Genomic DNA, 27,771 nt, shown 5'->3' with positions numbered 1-27,771 from the left:
TGTTAGTGCTAAGCAGTTCATGATGTGCAGCAGTAATTGTTACTTCAGAACTTAAATTGTTTTTTCTTAATGCCTCATTGGAAAAGTGTCTTAAAGAACTACTTGTTCTTTAAGAAGCACCAAAAAGCATACAGCAATATACTGGTTTGAGGGGAAATTAGAAGCTGTGAGTATTTTCAGAGTGGCTACAAAATTAATTGCAGAAATTGCCTGAGTATTTGTTCAGGCTTTCCATACCAGACTTCCTGTTCTTGTATGTAAAAGTGGCTGAATTAAGTACACTTTCTGTGTGAAACTGCTGTCTCAATATGTATTATTTAAATACATTTTTTGCCCTCTCCACAAAGACATTGGTGGGAGAATCCAAATCAAGTATGAAATAATATCTTGAAGTGTTGACAAAAATACTGCTTAAGAATAGCACTACCAAGTTGGATCAAGAAGCCGTTTAATTCAGCACCTCAGTTCGGGGTGAGGTTCAGTGGAGGACGCATAATGGAGGGTACAGACATGGCAAATCATGGAGTGATGCTCTTTTTGAATATATCCAGCCTCCAGCAGTTTGTGACTCAGGGGTTTCTGGAGCTGGTGACTCTGTATTTAATGGCTGTAGATGGCTAAATTCGTGGAAGGAGACCTCGGGTTCTTTTTGAGCCATTGTGAGCTTTTTGCATCCATGACATTAAGTAACAGGGCAATAGAGCAGCTCATTTTCAATTTGCTACCTACTCGTTTTGCTGGATTCTCTCATAATAATAGACATGGGGATCATGGACTTCTGTTACTGATTGTTATATAGACTTCTCACAAACCTGATCTATTTTTATTTCAGCTTAGCCAGTTCTAGTGTTGTTCCACATATTATAGAAGCCATTCCAGAATGCTAGTTCATGGTATCATCCTGTTTCTGAACTGCGATGCCCTTTGGGTTCTGCTGTTTCTTTTTTTTTTTTGAGAATTAGGAACCAGAACAGTAGAGGACATTCAAAATACAAATGTCTTGTGAATGCATACAGTGGCCTGTTAATGATTTCTATATTGTTCTCGATTTCATTATTTTTCATTTTAACTAATACTTAGCATATGATTGATTGCTGACTGCCTCTGAACACTGAACCAGGTTTCTGTAGAAAAGAGCTGACCAGATGTAGCGAAGTCAAATTCGAAGAATGTCAGCATCTCTTGCATTGTTTCATATTTATCAATCATTTGTGAATTCCAGAGCTTCTTCTATTTTATTTTGGTCTTTTGGGCATTGTGGTGGACATGACAGATGAAGTAAAGCAGTGAGCAAGCCATCTTTGGAAGAGCTAACTTGCCTTTACATGTCAGCAGCAGATGGTGCTGAGAGATTAATGGCAGTTTCTGGTTTTATAAGCTGACCAGATTTATTCTCAGTCGTTGCACAGGTAATGTCATGATTTAAATTATTTAAATCCCAGCTTTTCCTCTTCCTCCTCCTGTGTTGACAACTACAGGTTGGTTTGGCAAGGAATTTGCTGCTTGTTTTCACTGGGCTTTTTTGTCCAAGATATGGCAAAGCCTTTCTGTTGCTCTGCTCAGTGTTCTGCGTAACTAAACGCATGTCTAAGTCTTGCGTGTAGCAAAGAGTTAGATATACAGTTCAGGGTTGTGTTACTTGGATGGATTTACAGGAAGGTATTTGGGAAACATTGGTGATCTGTACCATGTCTAACTTCTTGCCGTTATAGCCCCCTTTTGTCAAGAAAGAAAGATATTTTTTAGTAACCCTTCGGCAAAGTAGAAAAAGCAAAATATTTTGATCAATCTTGGAGCAGTGGTTTCCGCCTCCTTTACAAGTTTCCATGTTCTAGGGTGGATTTCATGTAGGGCAGATGAACTTTAGGATCTCCAAAAGAGGTCTTTGTTCACAGACACTAATGTTGTGTTTGTCTGTTACTGTCTTTCATTATCTTTCTATTATAAATAAATAAGTCCCACTGGGCTAATGTTTATATTTTTGCTTTTTGGGAATACCTTAAGTACCTGCAGGAGTTGTGCTCTTGTGCATTATAGAATGGCACTAGCTAAAACTGTAAATTGTCAATAATAAATTAATTCCCTTCTCAGAAGGACCATTTGTAAAAATTACTATTTTGGAAGCTCACTGGAAGAGGGAAAACTGAATCTTGTTTATATATTTGTAAAACAAGCTCTGCTGTGCTTGTGTGAGAAAGGGAAGTGAATCTGAGACCTCATAGCAGCAACTAATGCTAGAAAAGCTGGATTTTGTTTCTTTTTTGCTGTTTTGTTTGTTTGGTAAATAAATGTCAATGTGAGTGTATGTTGTGGATGCTTGTGATGAAGTGAAACAATTTGGGATCTTAGTTCTGGTGGAATTGATGGCACTTCGGTCATGAGCATCATGATTTTGTACTGCAAAGACTTCCCTATTTTAATATTCATGTGGGGTTGGGGTTTCCCAGGTTTTCTGTGCATTTTTATTGCTGAAAATAAGTGATGTTTCAGGAATAAGCTTTAGCATTGCCAAGTCAAGATAACATCTATCTGTTCAGGATTTTGTTGGTTGCGTTCCCCCCACCAGTCTCAGGCTTATTAACCACTGATTTGGCATTTCATCTGTAGAAGAGGAGGAGCTACTAGGTATATGTAACAGCACAACCTGTGAAACCTCTCATGCCTGCAGTAAGTGTGGGAATTAATTTTAGGGGTCTCGTCTCTAAAGCAAAGTAGTACTTGGACTATGTCAAAATATTAGTTAACTAACAGAGCCCCTTTATGCCAAATCAGTATTTGTTCTATTTAAGCTTAGTCAGCTGCCTTCAGAAGTGTTCTTGTTATTAAAAAAAAAGGTAGAGATAAGTCTCTGCCTTCACCAGAAAATTGTGTCCTGTAAATCTAGTGGCCTTTTGGCAGCGCTATCTGAATTTGGGTTTTTCTGTTTTCTATCAATATTGGGATTCAAAACATGTACTCATGCTGTCCTGGATGTTTATGAGCTGCCAGGAGGAGGATACCTGTTCAGAAAGTGTCTTGGGAAAATTCTGTAAGGGTGTAAAAGAGTGCTAAAGATAAGGTCCTGATACAGATTCTGGTGTTGAAGAATGTGAGACCATGGTACATGCAACTAACAAGCTACATATGGATATGGCATTCTGAAAATCTGTAGGTATGCTGAGATGATTTAGCTCTCACTCTGTTATCCTGTGTGAAGTTCATATGGAAATTGTTCAGAAATAATAATTTCTCATGCCAAAGTTCCTCATGGATCTACAGTTACATTTTCACAGACTTCTGTAGCATCTTGTATCCACACTGTCTTATATACCCGGATACCACATCAAAAGTTTAAGCCTTTGAGGGTGGTTGAAGGTTAGAGACACAGGATGTAGGCAGAAATCTTTTTCTAATACTCAATATAAAAGGTAGGCTTATTCATTCTGATCAAACATTATCTAGCTTAAATTTCTGAAACATGGAACCTTTCCTTAATAAGCCAGTAACTTAAAATTTAAGAGATCATCTAAATGTAAATGCAGAAATTCAGTAAAACAGCTGAAAGAAACTAATCTCCACATTTTTAAGAAAGACAAGGATTGGGAAGTGTTCCAGAATTCACATTTTACTGAATCTGTGAGTGATTGAATCTGTTTCTCTTCAACTCTTTACTCCGAAAGAAGAGTTGTGTCCTAGTTACTAAAATACCATGTTATGTCTGAAATACTTCCGCGTGTAGTGTTTGGGTAAAAGAGGACTGCTGATTTGAGTAGACAGATTTGCCTTTAAATGAAATTGTCTCATCTGCTAGAGACTTGCTAATGAGGGAACCAAAGCCAGAAAAAAAAGAATTGAAATGGAACCAGGAGTTTAGTGCTTGATTTGAAAGAGATTTGAACTTCTGTCTTGTTTTAAAATCCATAACCTACATTATGAATCCCTGTCTAAACTTAAATGAATTTTATTGTCTTTTGTTTGCTTTCCCTCCTGGAGAGGAGGGTCCTGCATGGTGATATTCAATCTGCTGTCCACAAACTACTTCAGATGATTTTGTGGGACAAAATGGTGGTAACAAACTTACAGTCCTACAACTTAATGTGTGGTTTCAAACAGCCTCAGCCAGCACAGAAGAGTTTTCAGATCTGCAGTGATTTTCTTCAGCATTTTTTGACCTTATTTTATAGCTTTACCATCTAAGCACATTGAGTGGAAAAAAAAATCCTGATTGTGGCAGGAAGATAAAAATATGTTGTCTTCTGCGAACATAATTTTTCACCCTGCCAGATTTGACCCCCTTTTAGTGATAGAAGAAATTAAGTAAGTGGTTAATAATAGAATAAAGTGAAAGATAACTGAGGAAATACATTTAATGTAATTGCTCTCAATATTGAATTTGGAAGATTTTAGTTAAATCTCCAGTTTGTTATAAAACAAATAGAAATCTGAAAAACTTAACAAACCAATTTAAAATAGAGTTTGTTTGCTTTTCTGTTTTGATGTAGACATTTCATGTCCTCTTCCCTCTCAGAAGTCTTTACCTCACTGTGTATTTTATGAGGTTGTTGCAGATTTAATTGTGCAGATACGGATGCAATGGCCTTTTGGGAGCTGCAGTCTCTTGAATGCTCTGTTGAAGTGTCCTCTTCTGTTTTACTGAAGATGGATTATAAAACTTTGCCAGTTCACTGCTTCTTTCTTTATGTTTCCTCATCCTTCTCCATTTTGTAGTAATAGTCCCACATTTTCCCTTAATCTTGTGAGGTTCTGGTTTACTCTTTACTCTTGTGCCTGAAACATTCTCTCTGTAGGCAGTGGTTTGCCAAGTATGTAATTGCACAGCATTCATGGATTACATAGTGAACAGAATATAACAAGTGAAAAAAATTTTAGTTTTATTTTTAATGTATTCAGTTACTTGTCATTTACTATCTAAATATACTCCCCCACATCCCAGAAGGTGGGAGCTATTTGGATAAACATAGGGCCTCTCAGGCCCTTTGGGGATAAACAGATTTACTATAATGTGTGAATTATAATCTAAAAAAAAATTAAAAACCACTTAGGCAGTCAGCATTGTGAGGATACTGTATTTTTATAGACAGAATCACTTAGAATGAGCACTGGCCATTTCTTAACAGACTTAAGGTGCTGCACTTTTTATTTGAAGCAATAGTACATATTGAGTTTGCATTGCTTTTGATCAGCTGTAGTTGTAGTTTCGGGTTTTGAAGTGATTTGAGTTAATGAGATTTTTGTCGTCAGACACAGAGTGAGAAGCAGCCATTTCTCTGTCTGGAATGATGGGGCATCACTCTTTGGGACAGTAGCTGCATCCCTGGGTTCCTTTGGCTGAAGACTGAATGTTGATTTATCTTTGGCATACAAAATTCCTGAGTTTTTCACAAAACAAGAGCTTTTCTAAGAACATAATTGTTATGGCAGTTTTTTGAGGAAGGGGAAGGCATGGGATTGTTGTGCTGTTACTTTGGTTTTTTGTTTTTTTGGGTTGTAGTGTCCTTAGTCATTGGGGAATTCAAGTGCAAAAATACTACAAAAATAATCTGTTCTGTTCTGTGGCTGCCTTCTCCAGACAAACCAACCACTTCTCCTGAACCTCTGAAAGGAATGAAGTTTTTTCTACAACCATTTCCTTAGTTATCTGTCTGTGCTGGTAGACAGGCAAGACAAGACAAAACATTTTCACTTTTATTTTCATTACACAAGTCCATAAGAGATAATAGGAGTTTTAGTTGACAAAGCACAACATTAGCAGATAGCAGGAACAGAAAAATAACGTGGGTTTGGTCAGCAAGCAATCTTAGCTTTTTCCATAGTAAATCTTGTTGCATAGGAAAGAAACAGATTTGACTAAGTTTGTATGTTCTAACTTTGATTCAAAATATATTTTAAATGCATATATTCTGTTTAGGGGCCTTGATTATTTTGGTTTAGTTTCTTCATAGTGTGAGTAGCTTGGTTTTTATCCTGGCCTGCAGCTGGACCTACAGCAGTCTGTGTTTGTAGCAAGGCCTTCTGTTATAGTGAAAGTGGAAGTTCTTTGGTACAGAGTTAAACTGAGCTGAAAATGGAAACAGAAAGAGAAATACCAGATCTCTGCAGCTTAAGCTGTTCAGTATGTACTTCCAAGTTATGTTACACAGAAAAGAGCATTTACTGTGTTCACTTGTCTTAATAGTTAATACTTTTTTGTCAAATATTAAATTCTTGTGATGTATTCTTCACCAATTCTCAGCATTGTTCTTTGTATGATCCCTTTGTGACAATTAACAGAGGATGGTTTTTTAATGGTTCCTGTAGCTTTTCACATTTTTATAGTGAAGTAGTAGCTCTTTGATGCTCAAGGTAATTTGCAGTAATTTTGAAGGGTAGTAATTCCTTGCATATGTCTGCACATGAGCATATACACAAGAAATAGCTGAAATACACAACACCGAGTACTTTTTAAAGGGATAAAGTAATCTCAACCTGATACCACCTAATAAGCCTTCTTGGTGTTACAAAAAAAAATTACCTTTGTCCCTTGTTTACTAAACACTCATCATGGTGTTTTGGTAGCAGAGTCTACAAACAAACCTAAAGCTCTCAGTGCAGTAAAGATGCTCTTCTTAAATAAGTTTGGTTTTGGTCATTTTAAGATATTTTTAAGCTTTGAAATGACCTATTATTCATGGTGTGTTCTTGTCTCATTCGTTAGGCAGATCAGAACTAAATGGAAGTTGATTGGATTGTTTTGAGCAAGTGTAGCCCAAAGTTAATTAAATACTAGTGGTTTTGATGGCCAAGGCACTTCTTCGGGCTGGTAGAATGCTGACAGCAGTGTTGTAAATTCTTGTCAATCTGCCTGTCACTCATTGCTTGTGAAAGTGCTGAGGGAAATGACAAAATCTGTCATATGTTAAGGGAAGAGGAAAGGCATGTTTAATTTGTTTTATTTTTCAGTCCTTCTCAGCCTATTGCAGCTGCTGGCCCAGATGAGTTTTTGTGGATGCTGGTTCTCTTCGAGGCGTAATTTCTCAAAGGAAAACTGAGTTGCTATAAAGGAATTACTCAATTTTCACACTCCACATCCTCCTGGACAAAATAAACTTCAAATCCATCTAGATGCCTTTTCAAGCAATTGTTTCATTACTCCAGAAAATTATTCCAGAAAGTCAGGAATTTCTGTGTCTGCCATACTGAGTAGTGCAGAGCCTGTGGAATGACCTGCGTGTCCAGTGTTAGGACTGGTCTGTGTGGGAGTCATCACCTCCTCACCTCAGCCTTGCCCCATGTATGTAAATTCTCTGCAGTCTTGTGTTTTGAAAGGGGAATAAAAACCCTCAGATTATTTGAAGTAGAAAAGTAATCCGATCCCAGGCTGTTTTCTTCTTTTGTTTAGCATAACTGGTTTAAAGTTTGGGGCTAGGGTGACTGAGGTGGGAGTTCCCTCAGGCTGCAGAGCTTCCCTATAATTAAGGAAGGAGAGGTGGAGGAAATTCTGCAATTAAATGGTTTTAATTCTGGCAAAACTGCAGTAAAAGTTAATGGAATGGGGCATATGCAGGGCAGTCCAGACTTACTTAGCAGTGACAGAACCAGAGGGTGTTCTGTGCTCCTGTGCAGCACAGGAAGCCTGTTGACATTAATGGGTAGGAGATCTAGTGAGATCCTACTAATTACAAGTGAGAACAATTTCAAGAAATAAAAAGTCATGAAAAAGACACAAGGAGCCAAAATTTGAGGTGAAGGTATTTTAAAATAGTTTGATTTTGTGTAATCTTCCCTTGCTTTACAGTTGGGCTCTAAACCAGGAGTCTTCTATCTTAATTTGTTTGCTTCAGTATCATCACCAGAAGAATTGGTCAGGTCTTGCAGAGGAGGTGTTCCCTGCCTTCTGGTGCATTCACACAGCCCACCAGGACTGTGCTTCCAGTCCTGCCTCTCCATCTTCATGGGTGCAGTCAGATGCCCTGTGCTGTCTGACCACATATTGTTAGGAGTTCAAACTTCCCTAAGTAAGAATTTCTGTTTTCTTCTGGAGGAAAAAGAATCTGCAAGCCAAATTACTTTTTTTCTATACCACTTTGTAACTTGACAGTGATCTCCTATTCTTTAAAATTGCAGAGAATGCAAGTGTCTCATAAAGAAGCTCCAGCCCTCATTGTATGAGAAGATAGATGCCATCAGGGGACTGGGTGGCAAATCTGTTTTGAAATTATTTCTTTCTCCCCTTCCATTAATAATTTAAAAAAGCCCTACCTGGATATTGAAGTAAAATCTGTACATATGACTGCATTTGGTTTGCAAAAATGTTTCTGAGAGGAAGTATTGAAGAAATTGTTGATGTCCTACAGCTGCATGTCCAAAGTACATGCCAGGAAACTGCACCTCATTGTCTACTGTTAAGGTACCTATTGAATACATCAGAGCAATTCCCAGAATGAGAAAATCAAACTAAACCAGAATGGTGTGGGAAAGTAAGATGGAAGTGAGCAAGTTCATGGTGGTATTTTCAATAGGTTTTTAAAGAACCTCATATGAGAGCTCTTAAAAAGTCATGGATATAGAATTCTGTGCTGTATTTTGCCATTCTTTTAAAGTATGAACGTTTTATCAATAGAAGAAAACATAAATGCACCAAGTCTGGCATAGATAAACCTTGCAGGTTTTGTCAGAGCCTGTCATTTTCAAGTTTTTTATCATAATCCAGTATAGTAAAAGAATTCTGGGCATTTTTAAAATTTTGTGAAGCACTTGTAGACACATTGGAGTGCGATATTCACTCCTGTACTGCCATCCCTTTTAGATTATGCTGCAGTAAGAAGCACTGCTAAAGCCTTTTCATTATTCCAGCCAGCTCCCTCTCAGACTGGAGTAATAAATCTTCGTAGCTTAGTTGCACTTTCTGAAGAATACAGGGAGTCATAAATTAAAAATGAGCTTCAGAATCCTGCGTAACTTTCGCATTTCTGAAAAGTTGACTCATTGAAAAAAAATTCATCCTACCTCTTCAGTTGAAATGCTGCAGTTGGTCTGTGTGTGTAAGACCTGCCCCTGACATACGAACCTCTGAATTTTTAGCCTTTAAGCATAAATTTTCACATCATGTTTAACTGCTAGAAGGTGCATTTGATTTTTCACATCTGCTTGGTGTCTTTTAGGTCTGTTGAGAGTGCTGGACTTGAGGCAAGCTCGCAGGAGGGGTTTTCTGACAGAGAATCCTTAGTGAGCCAAAAAACCTTGAGACACAGGAACATAGCTGTAGCTGGAGTCATATGAACCGAGTCTGAATTCATCAGAAAAGCTGAATCACTGGATGAGTAATTGTCCCTAGCAATCAGATGACATGGCTTCATGTATGTTTACCAAGCAGAGCTTTAAAAGCTTTTCAGGGAAGGATTTCTGAGTATTAAGTTTTAGGGGTTTTGACTAGATGTACCTCTATGTTTAAGTTGCAGATAAATCTCTCTGAAGTTGCATCACATCAAAGATTTTAGTTTCTGTTTGGAAAATAATGTTTAATTACTTACAGTGCTATTTTCTGGGTTTGAAAATCTGTACAAGGTGAAGTGATCTACTCTGATTCAGCGTAATGCTCCAAGTACTTGTTTCTCAATTCTAGATTTCTGCTTTCTTAACGGTCTTCTTTCTTTCCTCTTGCCACTTCTAATTAATTTTAAAACATAATTTTGCTCCAGCCCTAACACTGAATCCGGGGAAAACCTGAAGCTCTAGTCTGCCTTCTGAATGATGAGCTGGTACTACACAAAATGAATGATACATGCTACATATAAATTTAGTACTAGAAAATTAAAAAGGAGATTCAAAAATATGTGATTTTATAAAATATGTGGTATGTCTGTGATGAGACACCTTCTGTGCTTTTCTACAGAGTTAGTGCTTACCTAGATAAAGGTACGCTCTGTTCTTATCAAATAGAACAGATGACGCCAAAAAGACAAAATGCAGCTAACTCTCTGAAAGGTTTTAGTTGGTGAATAGATGTCTGTGTTGCTGAACTTTATGATGTAGTAAAAATGTCATAGGAGAACACAAAACTCCCTTGCCTTGAAGTGGAAATAGTTCCATAATTGTTTTCCAGTATCTAAAATAGCTTTAGAGCATGAACGGAGCACTCACAAACTTTTACTGCTAGAACTGGAAGAGAAAAAAATCTCACAAAAGGATGTGGGGAATGGTTCATGTTACAAGTTCTCCATATGTGAAAAAACAGCTGAAAGCTGGAGGGTTTGGGGTTTTAAAACTGGTTATTTATGTAGTTTCCAGTCAGACATAAAGACAGTATTTCAGTCTGTTCTAGTCTGGGGGTTTTGTTTGGTTTTGTGTTTTTGAGGGGTTTTTTTAAATCTAAGAGTACATTTGTGTGTATAGCACTTAACTTGATTAATAATATTCAATTCAGAGGGAGGTTGACTCTTCCACATCTATATCCAGTGCTCAGGTAATGTATTTAAAGTCAAAGTAAGCCTTTCTGTTAGTCTCTCCAGAGTTACTTGAAAAGATAAAGGCAAACCACGGCTTACTTGCCAATATTTCTAATTCAACTAATTAAGTCTAATTAAACTGGAATGTGGATTTTTTTCACTGCTAGAGAACAAAAGTTATGACTTAAAGTTTTTATTACACATGAAATGCAATTATTGTATACTAGCAAACATGACAGCACTTTATTCTTCTGAACTATTTCTTTTTTTCCTCCTTCTATTACGTAACACTGTATTTTTTCACATATAGTGAGAGTGTTTAACAGAATATGAACTGTGGTTTGGCTTTTTTCATTCTATTTTGTAATCCTGGTGCATGTCTGAAGAAAGATGATGATCAGTTTGGCTTTTTTTTTTTTTTTCTTTTTTTTTCTTTTTTTTTTTTTCTTTTTATCTTTTAAGGCTCCTGCTAAGAGAGATCCAACTCAAAGTACCATCAAAGAGGAAAAAGTCCACCTGTTGAAGTATAATATAGGAGATCTAGTCTGGTCAAAAGTGTCTGGTTTCCCATGGTGGCCATGTATGGTTTCTGCTGATCCTGTTCTCCATGCCTACACTAAACTAAAAGGTATGTCAGTGATGCTACAAACATTCAGGTTTTTTCATGTATAAATAATGGTTGCTTTGGAAAAATTCTGTTCTTCATCTATTTAGTTGCTGAGCAACTTGTTGTCAACAGGAATGTTAAAATCTTGTAAATGCTATTCTTGAGCATATAGCAGTGTGTCTTTTAACTCATGGTTCTCTGAAAGGTACCAAAATTGTGATCTGTACAACTGTGTGGAGTCTTGTTAAAAAAAAACCCAAAACCTGATGGTGTTTTCCATTGTTTTTGTGGAGATGCTTGGAGAATTGATACAGGCTAAAAATTTTATTAGAGCCGATGAGAATTAAATATTCCTGATGATTATGGTGTACTAAAAGCAATCCATAATTCAGGCAGCTAAATTTTCTCTGATTCATAGAGTCAATACTGTTATCTACAGACAATATTGGTTGATTTTAAATGCAGGAACTACCAAGTGTAAATGAAATTTTAGGTATGAACCTGTACAATTTCCTTATCTCATTTGCACCTTTGTTTTCTGTTCTGATACCTGACACTTTTGAGGCTTAGTAGCAATAAATATTTAGACTACACATTAAGAAAGAGTTGGAAGGGCTGAAGGTAGTGAAGCATTGGAGTGGATTGCCCAGAGAAATGGTCTGATCTCATTCATAGGAGGTTTCTAAGAACAAATTAAATTAGTATCTTTAGGATTATAGCTACATTCAACATTGGTAGTAAACTAAATGACTTCTTGAGAACTGTGTGAATCATTCATAATAAAATTGATGGAATGGTTATTATTGACTCCTCAGTCAAATTTTCCTTGTAGCAGTCTTTCAGAGTTGGGATCAGGCAGTCCCTGTCATTTTTAGTCTTTGGATTATTAGGTCTATTATGCCATAAAGAGCTGGATTTTGAGAGTAGTAGAGCTGTTTATTTGTTCCTAACAATTACTCTGTTCCTTGAAAGAAGCAAGGTTTCGGTTTCATTATCAAGAATGTCTGTGGTAGTTCTTCCTCAGAAGCTGTAGAAACAGACCCAGCAAAACCCAATACGGAATGTCTGGATGCAACCTGTGGAGCACAAACAGAAAGAAGGGCCCATACACTTCGTAGTGTTAATTTCTCTCACTTTGAAGTAATGTGGATGATGGTTATTTCTCGTATTTGCTCTGGAGTTGGCTTCGGCCTGCCTTTTCCTTAAGGAGTTTAGTCTGGGTCTGGGCAGCCATCCTAACTGCTAAATGCCACTCTGATGTGTGTATTTCCATCAGTAGGTATTTCCAGTCTTACCTTCCACCCACTGTTTATTCTTGAGACATTATCAAAAGTCTCCTCTTGCAAACAGAAAAGTTCTTTTATCATGGCGTTGTAGAAATACTGAGCTATGTCTATATTTCTCATTTCTAGGCTTAGGATCAAGTGTTTATAAGCAGTCTGAATTTCTGGATGTTGATACTTGATTTGATCATTCCAGCTGATTAGGCTTGATGAAAATTAATAACTTTAACTTGGGGAAGTACATTTTTGTGTAAGAAAGCGTGTACTGAGTCAGACTAAAGCTCCATCTCATTGAATATGCTGTCTCTTGCTGTGGTCAACCACAGATGCTCAGATACAGAGAAGCACCAGGGAAGTGGTGGGGTCCCAGAACACTCTCCCAAACTGCCAACAACTGGTTATTTCAGGATTCTGTGGGCCAAAAATTTTGTTTCCCCATGTAACAGCTGTTAATGAATGCCATTATTTTATCTATGAACATTGGTACAAATTGAACTCTCAGAGGATACCTGAAGATTCCCCGCTAGGTTCAGTGACTCTAGTGGTAGGCACTATTATTTAGTCTCCTTAATTAGGCAGTTACAGCTGTCCAGCATTACACTGCAGAGGGAACATAGTGTCTGTCTGTCTGCTTGGCAGTGGGCTGTCAGCAGATCTTTACAGGTGGTTGTAAACGTAGTCTGTGGCATCCTGGTAAAATACAAACATTAGCCCTTATTTCACCATGGACAGATTAAGTAATCAGATCTCTGTAGTCCCTACTTAAACAATATTTTCTTGATGAGGACAAAGTAATTACTGTGCAAGAGAATTGTTTCTGACCATGCAACACTGGAACATATATTAGACAAGTGATTGGATGTGTGATATTTACAATCCCAAGACTTTGCCTATGCTGTTCCTCTAGATTCTCATATGTGATCTCTGATGGTCATTATTGTTCTTGTAGTTCCCATATATGTTTGTATATATATGTGTATGTTTGTAATTGTTATAAAACATTACTTATATATATAGAGAGAGAGCAAAGATTTGCCCATACTATTAATTAGGTTGATTTCATATTACCCTTCCAGATGCCACATTTTGCAACAAGATTAAGCCCCTATTAAAATAACCACTGGCTGAATCACCAAGAAAAGAAAGCTCTTTCTAGGTCTAGAAACCCCAATAATAGTGCAAGAAGCAACCGGGTAGATGTATTTGCTGATGATGCCTGAAGACATGCAGTGTATGAATAACCTAGAGGAATCTAGATCTAGTTCGAAGACACTTGTAACAGAGAATTGCGCCTGTTACTTGTTCCTATTGCGTGCCCATCCTTCCCTGAGTTCCTCTGGTGTCCAGTCGACATGTTGGATATACTGATGTGGTGACACTGGAGGAACCACAGATACTGTAGGGAGCATAATTGATCAAGCAGGATTAAATTTGCAAACACAGAACTGCAGGTCATCACAACTAAAACCTTTTTTATTTCTAAACAAGACCTTTATTTGAACACTTAGACAGCAAATCTACAAGGTGTAATGAACAAGGTGTTAGAGGACATCTTAAGTCTGATGTCTTACCTCTTCCTTTTAGAAATTCATTGTTAATTATAAACACTCTGATGAATTTTGAATGTGGTGTCTTCCCCTTCTCTGTAGAATAGCTGAGACCTTTGGAAGGTATGATATCCCTGTATTGTACCACAGTGAGACAATATTCCTCTAGTTTTTCTAGGGAAAAAAAGGGAATGTTTTTATTTTTAGAAGAATAATGTTTCGTATTTAGATTTCAAAATTGTTCTCTTATCCTTCCACTCTCCCTTCCCCCAGCCAAATCCTTTATTGATTATTTTGATTCCTGAAAAATCTTGATTAACATGAAGTTGTGATTGCAAGGGTTAAAAATAGCTGAAGTATGTGTCTCTGCTTAAGAATATTAAAAGATAAAGTTTAGGAGACTCAGGGAGAAGGCTGAGTGCACAAGCTCTCCAACCTCTGGAACTTTCTCAGTGTTCATTGAGAAATGAATACTCAGTGCATTTTCAGAAACACTCAGACCTACATCTAAGTTAATAGATGTGAAAACTGACAGGTGATTGTAACTTCAAGTTAATTTACCCAGGCATGTTCTTGCTGGGAATTAAATGGTTGGGCTTTTGGGTCAGATCATATATTATATCTCAGAGACTTCCAGTCTGGTTAAGTGGGTTTTTGAAAGGTTATCCAGTTTTACTATGTTTTTGTTATGGCAGCTGTAGCAGCTTACAGACTTCAAGTCTGAAAGTGCAGAGAACTACCAGAGTTGTATCTTTAATACACGTGTTTTTAATTTTCAGGACAGAAAAAGAGTTTTCGTCAATATCATGTTCAGTTTTTTGGAGATGCCCCAGAGCGAGCCTGGATATTTGAGAAGAGCCTGGTGCCCTTCAAAGAAAAAGACCAGTTTGAACAATTATGCCAAGAGAGTGCAAGACAAGCCCTCACTAAAGCAGAGAAAATAAAGGTAAGACGTTACCAAACCAGACAAGATTTGTAGCTTTTTTTTTTAGCGTTACAGGTATGTACAAGTATAGCAGATACAAATAGATATTATAGAAAGCTTAAAGACAGCTTGTTTCACTGGAGCTTGCAGTCTTACACTTCATTTACAGATACAAAGGATGAGATGATTTACCACTGTTTGTTACTCAGAAAAATTAGTACTCTTCTGCTTTGTCATGGATTTATGCACAGTATCAGTACTATCAAATACAGCTCCCTTTGAACTCTGAATTACAGATCTGTGTGACACTTACTTTCTTGGAATTGTTTTGTGTTAATGTCGGCATTTTGAAATGAAAAGTGAGCAGATTCCTCACACTGTGTTTCCTCTTGCAGATGCTAAAGCCAGTGTCAGGGAAGCTGCGGCCACAGTGGGAGATGGGTGTGAAGCAAGCCAGTGAAGCAGTGGGCATGACAGTGGACGAACGCAAGGCCAAGTACACCTTCATCTATGTCAGGGACAGACCTCATCTTAATCCTCGAGTGGCAAAGGAGGTTGGCATTGCTGTGGAACCCTTGGAGGAGATGGATGAGTCATCCTACTCAAATGAAGAAACCACTCCAAATCTGAAATCAGTGAAGGAGTCTGGCATTCCTAGCAAGAGGAGGAGAAGGACATCAAAACTGTCTGCTGCTGATGATACACAAGAGAGCAGTCAGTTGGAGGATAAGAATACTACTCCTCAAAAGTCATCTGAACAGGCAGAATCCAAAAGAGGGATAGGCTCCCCTCTCAATAGAAAGAAAACTCCAGCATCTACTCCACGAAGCAGAAAGGGCGATGCAGTATCTCAGTTTTTGGTCTTTTGTCAGAAGCACAGAGATGAGGTTAGTCTCTTTAAGCTGTTATAATTGTTGATTGCCTCTTCTCATTTCTGTACTTGAAGAAACTTCTTTATTTTATTAAACAAAACTTAGTTATTACTGCACAATCCATAATATTCTGGGTTTGACAAGGTATGCCTGCATCAAATCTTATTCTAGACAGAAATAAAGAAGGGAATGTAAGTGAGCAATGTAAACACGATGGTGATGCTGCCTTTGTACTTCAAGCATAGGTTGTGTTAGTACCTTCCCACATAAACTAATAGTCCTTTGTATTAGCCATATTTTTTCTTTAATGTATGTACAGTATAATAGGTATGGATACATTTATGCTCAGGCAAATATAAAAAAATTATGCTGTTTATGGCAGTCTGCTTGTAGATAGCTTTTACATTCTTTCTGCGGACATGGCTCAATTCCTTCTGGGTGTTCCATTATCTTTGAACAACTCAAAACCTCCTTTACTTATTTAGAATGTTTTGCTGAGCTTCTGTGAAAGCTGCAGATACCTCTAACTGATCATCAGGGCAGAAGAACCTGTCTTCCCTTTGTCTTGATTGGAATTGGACTGGCAAAGTGAGGAAATACCAATTTAGATATTTACGCTTTTTGCCTTTCATGTTGCTTTTAAAATGGCAGGTTTGTGCCATTGGTGAAAGGTGGAGATTGTACCCAGTCTCGTATTTGGAATGTCCCCTTCCGTTAGGCTTATCTGGTTCAACTTGTATGGCTTTCACCAAGAGTTGGTTTTGTTCGGTTGTAGATGTTCTGATGCTTTAGAAAGAGTGATAATGTTGGCTAAAAAACAAACCTGGTTTTGAGCTACTTGTATTGGTGGCATTGGAGAATTTTGTGTATGGCTGTCTTAGTATTTGCATGTAGAAACTTAGAAGAAAGGAAAATTACAGACCCAGAAGAGGCTCTCTGTTCCCAGTCTTGGGAAGGGCAGAAGTGAAAGGGATCACTGAAGACTTCTCTTTGGGGCCTGTAGTAATATTGAGCTCTCTTAAACTTACAGCCGTTTTGGCTGTGTCTTGCTTGGAGTCTGGCTCCGTGTGGTAGTAGGATTCATACATCAGTTTGATTTTACTATTATTTAACTGCTGAAGAACATTTTTAGTGATTTAAGAGGCACGCTTCCCACATCCCTGAGGGAGGTGCGGAAAGCTTGAAGCGCTTTTGTGGCTGTAGTGACGCATTAAGTATTTTGTGCTGTTACCAAAGGAGTAAAGATGTAATTTGTACTGTTGGCATTCTTATGTGCTTCCCCTGTGAAAAATAGAAGCCTAGGAAGCATTGGAAGGGAGTGTCTTAATTGGAGATAAAGGTATGATTCAAGTGAGAGGCAGACAGCTACACTATTCACATTAATTGATTTGGGCCTTGAGTTTGTTGTGAGGAAAATTAAGGAATAAATTCACTAATACAGAGACTTTGGAGAAGACTACTGAGCATTTTCCTTGGAAGCCTTATTTGAAAGGGTCCCTTCACCATTAAGAATTATGGGTGTCTTTTCCTTGTCATTTCACAGTACTCCTAGTAAGATGAAAGTTATTATTATTCTTGTTTTGTTGAGACTGGAGGTAGTGTTAACGTGTGTCTCATTTGTCTGAGTAAATCTAGTTATTTCTTGGAGGATTAAATAGCTCTGTGCCCTCATTGAGCACAATGACCTGTACATTTGTGACAACAGTCAAAATGGATGCTAATTTCATTTCCTGAAGAAGTGGGATTTGTGGGAGAGGGTACCTTGTGGGTTTATGTTCCTCCCTTTAAATAATGTGAAACCAGTTGTTGGATTTTAATCAAACTTTGAGTAGAAGCTACCAAAGGTAGTTGTACTCCTCAAGCCTTATGCAATGGATTATTCCAGATAGAAGCAAGAAAATTTTTAGTACTCTACTAGGAGAAAAACTGAAGCATGGATTTCCATACTAGACACTGACTAATTCAAATGGAAGGAAGGTACTGCAACTATTTTAACACCTGGAAAAGCACCAGTCACACTTGCATCCTGTTTGATAACAGGAAATGCAGTTTTAAGACCCTAAATTCTAAGTAATTAGGTTTAATCATTTCACCTTACCAGAAAAATTGTATTTCTGTTCCGTTGAATGGTGTTACTCTTTGAACAATTGGCTTTCTTGACCTAGTTTTTATTTTGCTCTGTGTTTTTGGGGTATCGGTTGCATCACTCAGATAGGATTTTGGAGAATGCTGAGTAATAAGGTGAGAAGCATTGTTTTTAAAGGTACTGTTTCATTTCTGTACAAGTGTAGAGTTTTTTGACTTGTATGATTAATCAATTACGATCTTCCTTAAGTAGAAGTAGGGGTATACTGAAGGAGTTTGGGAGGATTTTTTCTTTCTTTTTAATACTGGATTTTTTTGTGTGTGTTGATTAAACTTCTAGAACTCTATTAAACTCCATGTTGATGGATATTATGTGTCCTGCTTATAACATTAAAAAGATGCACAGCTTGTGAGTTCCTAGTGTTCATATGCATAATACAAAAATGATGAATCAATACAGGAAAATGTTGCATTAAATGCTAACTTGTGTAAATCTCTCTGCTGAGATAGAGGTACTGGGTTCTATGATTAATGAGTTTTGCTATGAATTTATGGATTTCTTTCTAGGCAAACGTATATTCCAGTATTGCTTACCTGTCGTTTGTGGATATAGATTTAAACTTCTTTGAGAAACAATACACATTTTTTTGAATGACCACAAGACAGGATTTATACTTACTCCACTTACTCCATTTTTTGAATGTTAAAATGTGAATAGATGCTTCCAAAATTAGTCTTAATACTTCTGAATAAGCTAGTGGAATTTTTTTTTTTAAGACACAGAGAAGTGGTTATTCAAAACAAAACTGGATACAGAAGGTTTTATTCTAGTTCTGTCTACAGCAGAAATACTAGATAACTTGTTTGTATCCAGTTTTCCAAAGTGATGGAAGTATGTACACCATTCTTTCCAATGGTCACCTTTTTTTTAATTCAACCCTATTTCTGCATGTATAGGTGGTTGCTGAACATCCAGATGCTTCAAGTGAGGAGATTGAAGAACTGCTCGAATCGCAGTGGAACATGCTTAGTGAAAAACAGAAAGCTCGCTATAACACAAAGTTTGCCATAGTGACCTCTCCCAAATCTGAAGAAGACTCTGGTAAACGTAAAACTGTGCTAGTGTACTCTAACTAAATTTGATATACATAGTGGCGTTAAACTAAGCACATATTTGAGACCCTGTAGGGAAAACAGCTTTCACTGTTTTCCAGTTTTAATTCTTGGTGTTTGTGCCAATAGCAAAGGAATGCCAATGGTTACAATAAACGCAACCCATGAAGTCTACATTTCTTGCTCATTGTTCTGAAAAGTTGTTATATGTAAACCTTCTGCTGTTTAGACATTGCTGATGTCTCATTCTTCTTCTGCCCATAAGCAGCTGCCATTGCATCCACTGCTTGTTACGAAGTGGATGGTGGGAAGGGAAGATGAAGTGTTACTGCTAGTAAATTTGAGACGTTGTTTTTATAGAACAGTTAGAAATGGTTTAAAAAATTTAATCAGTGCTACACCTTTTCTTCATATATACCTAAAGTGTATTACTTCACATCATCATCAACTCAGGAAGAACTATTCCAAACTTTATTCTGAAACCTTCATCCATTTGGCATTTTGTTGTGCTACTCAAAGTTTTTAGGACTTTGTACAAGATTGCAAATACTTTCTTTTTTTTCTCCTTTTATTTTTTGTTGCTGTTTTCTGGTGTTTGTTTTTGATGAACAGTCTTGATTGTTTTACGAAATATTTGAGGGGGTTTGGAGTCACTTACTTGAGAAAGGAGGAGGAAGATAGTTTGCCATTTGCATGAACTTTATCAAATTTACCTAGGTATCATTTTTCAAATTTAAATGGCTTTACGGCACTGTAAGAAGACTTACTATGGAAGTATTAGAAGCCAACAGGTGCTGCTTTGGGCAATGACAAGAATGAGAGGGAGTGTTTGAAAGTTTGTGAGACTTGGAAAAACTTGTATAAAAAATGGCAGTCAGTTTTGTTAACTGTGTGTGTGTGAAATAACATCATTTTGTGGAAAATTGAAAAGTTTTTAACTTTAAATTTTAAGTGTTAAATATTTGGATATCAGTTAAAAAAAACCACATTCTGTATCTCTCAAGGTTCATCATTGAAGAATATTGGAGAGGCCAAACGTAAAGTGTTTCAAGACTCACCTAAAAGGAGATCAAGATCCAGAAGTAATTGAAATTTGTGTTGTGTGCAAATAGCTCATCATTATAAGTAGCTATTGAGTGTATTTTTTTATGTAATCGCCCACGTATCATAATCTCTTTATTTTATCTCAGATGTTGTCTTCCTTGACGTTAGAACTTTAATGGATCCCAAATTAAATATCTTAACACTGTAGTGCTGAATTTTGTTCACCTTCCTCAGTGTCATATTGCAAGAAATGTAATTGAAATTGTACCTGTACCAGGTGTTTCTAGTACATATATTGTGTACATTTATAGTTACCTACAGATGAAAATATGTCAGTTCGATTGTTCCCCATCTCAAATCCTCTTATCTTAAACTTGGAAGATTATTGTGGGGTTTCTTTTGCTGGCTTTTTGTAAGTAGCAGGTTCTCCTGGAGCCATTTCAGTCTGCTTTGTGGATTCAGAATATGTCCTAGATTGTTTAGATAAGTCCATTAATTTGAGAATGATCCATATTTTCAAGTTGCCATATTTTTAATATTGACAGATATTTGTTCCCAATGGAATAGAATGCTTGTAGCTGTAGGACAATTTTCAGTTACCGTATTTGTGCCCCTGGAGCTTGCAATTTTCGTACTAATAATATTCTGTAGCTTCATAAACTAGAGAGTACTGGAGAGTGTAATTATGTTGTCATTTCATCTTGATGAAACAGACCACCTCCCAAACCCTCATCTGTCTTTTTGAGGTGCAAACAGTAGTGGAACCTGTGGCAGGGGTATGTAGATTACTCACTGACCCTTTGTATTTAGCAGCTGCTTGAACTTTACAGTGAACAGTCATCTAAATACATTAATAATTTGGTGGTCTAAAATGGCCAACGTGGTTCTGTTCATAGGATTCTGGTTCATAAAGGGAAGGGATCGTAATGGTCTCCTGTAAAAGAATCCCCTTGTTAGAGTCTGGAATTGCCATACCAGAAAGAGAATTAATTTGTACAGTTGGTGATATCTTGTCTTTTTCAGAGGCCCCTTAATAGATGTCACCAGTGTCTTCATCTGTATCGTTTGGAGAACTTAAAGTAGACTTAAGGAGGAGACTAAGAAATTAATTTTGGTTATAAGACACTGTTACAAAGTGGCAGGAGAGTTAAAAGCTGTATAGATCAATCACATGCAGTCTGACGTTATGAAATAAGTGTTGGGCAGTAACATCCAGACCTTAAACTAGTGCTTGTATAGGTAGACTCACCTTTGTAAAACAACTTGAGTATGAAGCAGTTGATCTGGATGTGTTCTAGAGTTAGTCTTCAGCACCAGAAACCAGACCCTAAGCATTAAGAGGTCATCGAACTGTATTAATGTTTAACCATGTTTTAAAAATAATGACTGAAAGAAAAGTACCTTTAATAACTAGATCAGTTCAAAGTAATTTCAAAGTGGGTTTTAGATTATTTTTCATGTAAGTTTCCCCCATCCCCCATCCCAAGGTAATTTACATGGAAATAAAAGAAACCAAAAAAAGAGGACAAAGGAGCCTACAGAAGATTTTGAAGTTCAGGAAGCACCTAGGAAAAGACTCAGGATGGATAAACAGAATAATCGGAAGGTAATTATGTTGTTGGTTTGTTGGGGTTGATTTATAGCAGCACCAGTCACATTGCTGTAGTTAAGTTTGTCAGCATTTCCATTTTCAGGATTAAAAAAGAAATGTCCATATATCATACCAAACTGTTGTCAATATTCAGAGATACATGTGAGCTTACCACTGTGGGATTTTTTCCTTTGGTTTTGAGGATAGGGGTATGACAAGTTGCACTTGCTGCTTGAACTGTTTCCCAAAGGAATGTGCAGAGGGAGTCATGACCTCTGTGTTGTTATGCTTTGTAGTTCTTTTCCTTTCCTCCTTGTTTGGAGTTAGTTTTACCAGAATGTAAAATAAATACCTTTAGTCAATAGTTACTTTAGACTGAAGAGAGGAAAGCAAGTGTAGCAAAACAGAAAAACTACTTTTCATGAACTGGAAGGCTATAGGACATTTTAGAGTGGCATGCTGACCCATTTCTTGGGTTAGGGAACTGCAGTAAATGGATATTTATGCAGTGAAAGTATATTTATCACACAAATCACAGGCTCCTTTTCTGGTTAGCTTGCTTGTGAGAATGAGAATTTTCCTTACATAGGTCACTATGTATGTGGGCACAGCACAAATCTTGTGGAGACTTAGGCACAGGTTTATTTAGTTGTGCATGTAGAGCAGTGAACTTCATGGGTTTTACTTGTGTGGAAAGCTTAGCTCACACATATGTTCAGATGTGTTATTGCAGTATCATACTTTAGTGTGAGTACCACAGACCTAAGCTCAGAACTTCAGCGGTACAGAGATCAAATGAAACAACCTAATGGAAGGAAAGGTAGTGGATTTATTTTTTAAATGAGTTATGGAGGTCTTATTTGTAGGTGTCAGTTTGTTTGGTAGGCTGGTTATTTTGCTACTTCAGTTGATATTGTAGATATTAGGACAACTTGTTGACTTAGAGTTTAATATAAAAAAATAAATACAATTTCAGATAGGCTTAATGAGCTGACTAGCAAGGGACAGAGTTAATTCTTAATGTTGTTACCTTTGCAGAAAGAAGGGCCAAAACTGGTTTTTGCACTTCTTGCCATAATGGTTTAGTTGTTGCATATTCATCTGATTTTCTAGGATCAGTTTTTCAAACCTTTTTAAACTTCTCTAACTGATTTTAATACATTATAATACACTAGATCGACGAAATAATGAAGTTTACCTATTATAATTAATTCCTACTATAAAGTCCTTGTTTTGACTGTTCTAGTTACTTTCCTGTCCCACCAGCATTTGTACACTACAATTAGCCTGCATTCTCGGAAGTAGGATGAAAGGTGGTTGCAGTATAGTTCATGCATGGGAGGTTCTGGTATCTTTGGTGCTGTGGCACCTGTGAATGTATCAGCAGGAAAATAAATAACTAAATAAGGTGAATGATTCCCATAAGATACATAGCACTAATGATGCTGACTTTGTAATGTGCATTTTAAAAAGTGTTGTTCTCTCTCTGGTCAGTTTATCAGAACTGCTTACAAGGGGTCTGATGTGTGTAAATATTGGGTAGTTTGGAAACTCTAAATGCATATAGCAGGGTTTCTGCTCCACAGAAAGGTCAGATACGGTTTGCAGTTTGTTTTAGGAATTATCTTAGTCTTTTTCCTGCCTTCACAAGCCCAAGGCACTTCCAGCTGTATGTGCTGCTGCTTAGTAGAACACTCAGTGTATGACAGTGAAAATATCAATGTAATGATTCAAAAAAGCAAACACTAACCATACATGTTCTTTCTGCTATTCCCAGTTTATTTGCAGGCTTTAGTTACAATCATTTTGGATAGGAGGAGCTTTAATTTCATTACATTTTACTTATTGCACAAGAGTTGTGGGTTATACTCTCCCTTTGTCCTTAATTCTTATTTACAAAATCAGAATGTTTTCACATGAAGTAACCAAGTTATAAGTACCCATATGGAAGTTTTGAAAAAACTAATTTGTTCATTGTTGCTTTGATGATGTATATAAAATGCGCATTAACAAAATGGGGGTTCTGTAAAGTGTGCTTTAAATTTAAGAATGAACTATACTGTACATTTTCACAGAATCACAGAATCCTTAGGATTGGAAGGGCCCTCTGGAAATCATCCAGTCCAATCCCCCTGCCAAGACAGGGTCATCTAGAGCAGGTTACACAGGAATGTGTCCAGGTGGGTTTGGAATGTCTCCAGAGATGGAGACTCCATGACCTCTGTGAGCAGCTGTTCAATGCTCTGCCACCTCAAAGTAAAGAAATCCTTCTCATGTTGAGGTGGAACTTCATGTGTTTTAGTTTATGGCCATTACTCCTTGTCTTGTCACTGGGCACCACAGAAAAGTCTGGCACCATCCTCTTGACACCCTCTTTTCTTTCATTTTTACCCAGAAGTGTAAAGTAATCTTAGAAAACCGATGCTGGGAGCCTCCAGTGGCATTGGGGGTAGGGCAGCTTAGTCTGCTTGGAGCTCAGTAAAAGCACAGCGTGCCACATCTGTAGTACAATAGCCATTCATGTTTATTTTTACGAAGGAAATCAGTTCTCTGGCCTTTGAGGTGTTCACCTGCACATCTTTCTTTGGTAAAACTGTCAGATGAAGACTGTGAAAAAGCATGTAAATCATTGGAAATGCATGTAAAGCCTTCTGTTCAATAGAGTTGTGCTTATTGATCAGATGAACATGTGTCAGGGTTAAGCATTCTAGGCTACAGTTTTAGTAACTTGAATGAATTTTCAACATAAGAAATGGAAAAAAATAGTGGCATGTGTAAGGAACAATGTCTTAATTTTGACAAAGATTTGACAAAAACTTCCCCAGTTTTTGGCCTAAACTTTTAATCATGAATTCTCATTCTGGAGCAAATTTAGGTGCTGTTTATTCTCCCTTGAAAATAGTGGTTGTATTTTGGAAATGCTGAAACAATCTTAACCATAGTAATTTAAAAAATGGCACTGCTATAAGTTGTGGAGTTGAAAGCAAGCATCTCTGAGACTTGGAGTTCTGCGCAGGGTTTACTCTCAAATTTATATATAATTGTGCAGTTTACCTTTAATAATTAAAGGTCTTAATTTGACCAGTTTGTACAAAGAGTAGTAAGGATAATTTACAAGTTCCATGTTCATTTAGCACTCCCCCTTTTGATATGCTGAATTTGGGATGGATAAGTGGGATGCTGAAATACTGTGTTCTTTAATATTTCTCATTTGTTTATGGGTTTGTACCCTGTGCTGTAAATGAGTTTTAAAATTCACTTAAGTGGGGCTAGTTTAACTACAGTACCATTCAGATATTTGTAAAGACACTTTCTTTTTAATAACATAAATCCAGAACTAATTGCCAGTTTTATCCAACCACTCATAAATTAGGAGTTTTTTTATTTTTTCATATTTTTTTTTGTGACAGAGGGAGACAAGCAATGACAAAACAGCAAAAACAAACTCTTCTAAGGTCACAGAAACCTCCTCTTCACAAAAGAACCAGTCAGGTAATGTGGTCAGAATAAGTTTTAATGTAACTTTTTCAATTAAATAATTTTTAAATGCCCAGGTTGTCTGAGGCAGCCGGCTAAATTCTGCTGACTCAATGAGTAGTTGCAGGCACTGTGCCATAGCTGGGGGGGAGCCCTGTTCCTTCACTGCCCTTCTGCAGCTCGATCCTGGACTAAAATTGTGCTTTGCTGATTGAGAGCAGCAGTTCACAAGTTCACCGTGTGATGGCACCAGATTAAAGCTGGTGCCCCGAGATCTTGGCGAGCAGGGAACAAACCCTGCTGCTCCCGTTTGCCTGGTGCACTGGCCCACTAAAACAAGTGCAGTGACCATCAGTGTCATCAGGTACTCTGGGGTTTTAGTCCTTCTCAATGGTGCTTGATGGGAGGCAGTGTGGAGCATGAGAGGGAATTTTGTAGAACCTTGGATCGAAACGCCAAAGTCAGACTTGTTAATGATGCTCAAGTTAAAGGTAACTTCTGTCTGAGCATGTCTCTTTAGGTGTTACAATGATATGCCAAAGACCAGCGAGCTTCAGCAAGTTCTGCACGGTGTAGAAGTGGTGATGTGCCATCGCTAATACGTGGTACTTGGCTCCTGTATATAAATTTTCTCTTATCAAAGTGCTAGTGGTACTCAGATTGTGACGACATCATGTAGGCCTTCTGATATAACTGTTACCTCTGCTCTGAAGAGGTCTTAAGTCACAAGGTATTTTGATTTTAATAGAAATGAGATGAGAAAAAATTGGGAAAACATATCTTAGCACGTATTTGATTAATGGAAACCTCTTTATTTTTAAGATGAAGCCAAAACACATGGCTTCAGAAACTTCATGTTCACTCAGTCCTATGTAGGTGCCCAGAAGACCTACCTAAATAATTCCTTCCTGTATGTGAAGGAATATTTTAAATGGCTTCAGGGAGATAACATTTTAAAGTTCCAAACTTCACTTTGTAAACCAAAATTATTTTACAGCAACGAAAAATCTGTCTGATGCATGTAAACCTCTGAAGAAGCGAAATCGGGCTTCAGCAGCAGAATCTTCAACTCTTGCTTTTAGCAAGAGTTCATCTCCTTCAGCTTCCTTAACTGAGAATGAGGTAAAAAAAAAGTGGTGTTTGCACACAGCCATTTAATGACAGAAATTATCAGGTGTGAAGCTTGTTTTTAAAAAAAGCAAAAATCAAAGGCGAATTCTCTAACGTTGGTGCTGTAGACAAGTTACAGTTTTGGCCTCTGTGAAACCTGTTAATGTGTGCATTGCAAATTCATTTATTGTAACACGAACGTCTGATTTGGGGACGTCGAGATATTATTGTGGTTTTTAATGTATTTACCAACAACGTTTTAGAATTGTAACCTTCTATTAGAGGCAAAGTAAAATGCCAGTGTGTTCTGTATTTTCTTCTACAGACTTTTATGTAAGTGTACTACATTAGTTACATTATGTAACTCAATACTGTCATGTTGCCATAGCTTTTATATCGAAGCAAATTTCCTAATCCTCTGTTTGATCTAGAACTGGACAGTCTTCTGAGCAGAGCCCCTTTTAACTCTAATTAGTTTTCAGGCTGTTCTAGTGCTATTTCTCTGTGATGCAAATAGCTCCATCCCCAGTAAAGTTAAACAGGCAGTGAAGGATGTATCTTTTTGATACTTGCTAATCATAGTCTTAGCTCTGCATATTTGGAACTGTAATTCTTCTCAGCTGACATACAATAAATGAAATGTATGTACCAGAAGTGTATCCATATAATCCATTAAACCATTCCCCAAGTCATCTACACTGTTAAAACCAATCAGCCAAAGAGTGGCAGCATGAGGGTGAAGTATGCATGCTGTTTGCAGGTGGGTTTGGATCTGTAGTTAGTAGGATGTAGTAAAATATCCATAGACAAACAGCTTCACCCAGTTTGTGTTACAAAAGCTGTAGAGAAAAAACTTGCCTGCTAACAAGGGCGTAGGGCTTCCAGCTCTCCTAGAGACATTCATCTCCCCTAACAAATGCATGAGGTGCTGTAATGAATGCAGTTAAAATATCTAGGCAATATTCAGTAAACGGTTTACCTTTGGGTAGGGAAAAAAGATTGCATGTTAATGGCTGTATATCTTAACTATAACTGGAAAAGCATTGTAACTAAAAAAACCCCAATAAATACTCCCTCCTGTACCCCAATAAAACAAGCAAAGGAAGTCCCACAGGAAATAATGTCCTTAGCAGCAGCCAAGTAAAGTAATACTTACTTTGTTCTCTCAATTGAGAGGCTCCCATCTTTCGGCTTACCAGCTTCTGCTGGATTGGCTTTACTGACGGGACTTGCTGTGTAATGGCTGTTTCTATTTGGGACCATCTATTCAGCCAGATTAGTTTAAAGAAAAAAATGTCTTTTTTGGCTCAAAATATGTGTCTCTAAACATTGTGCACTCAGGAGAAAGATTCTTCTCTTTCTAGAGATTGTGATTGTAAAACAAATTATCCAGAAGTCTTTCTTAACAAAAGGCTCATTTTTGTAGGATTTTGGGTTGTAACATAATGGTTCACGTGTGAGAAAGGAGATGGTTATATCTTTCATATGGCTGGGATGGAAATTCTAAAATTTAGCACTAATTTACTCAGCTACTGCTAGTAAAAAATGTGAGAAAAATTAACATCATACACTGCTCACAGAACACAGATACACAAACTAGAAAGTGAATTAATTGTTTTCAAAGGGTTAAGATACCAAAAAAAAGTCCCGAACAGCATAACAGAAAGCACAGCTTGTTAAATAACATATTTTG

At 37.3% G+C, this 27,771-nt stretch overlaps 1 protein-coding gene across 1 annotated transcript in view; it reads left to right on the top strand.

The window, feature by feature from the left end:
* NSD2 (nuclear receptor binding SET domain protein 2) overlaps window positions 1-27,771 on the top strand; it is a gene marked incomplete at its 3' end in the record, with an annotated part of 94,962 nt that overhangs the window by 43,972 nt on the left and 23,219 nt on the right. Inside the window, exons 3-11 of the mRNA XM_082282384.1 lie at window positions 10,887-11,052; window positions 14,641-14,807; window positions 15,182-15,673; window positions 18,701-18,845; window positions 19,861-19,938; window positions 21,388-21,506; window positions 23,567-23,671; window positions 24,902-24,983; window positions 25,966-26,090. Coding sequence (XP_082138510.1) covers window positions 10,887-11,052; window positions 14,641-14,807; window positions 15,182-15,673; window positions 18,701-18,845; window positions 19,861-19,938; window positions 21,388-21,506; window positions 23,567-23,671; window positions 24,902-24,983; window positions 25,966-26,090 — 1,479 coding nt within the window. The remainder of the gene's footprint in view (window positions 1-10,886; window positions 11,053-14,640; window positions 14,808-15,181; window positions 15,674-18,700; window positions 18,846-19,860; window positions 19,939-21,387; window positions 21,507-23,566; window positions 23,672-24,901; window positions 24,984-25,965; window positions 26,091-27,771) is intronic.

Source organism: Coloeus monedula, assembly GCF_965178545.1.
Source record: "Coloeus monedula genome assembly, chromosome: 5".
Taxonomy (NCBI): Eukaryota; Metazoa; Chordata; class Aves; order Passeriformes; family Corvidae; genus Coloeus; species Coloeus monedula.
Note: the sequence above shows the minus strand (reverse complement) of the source record. Positions and strands in the feature narration are given on the sequence as shown.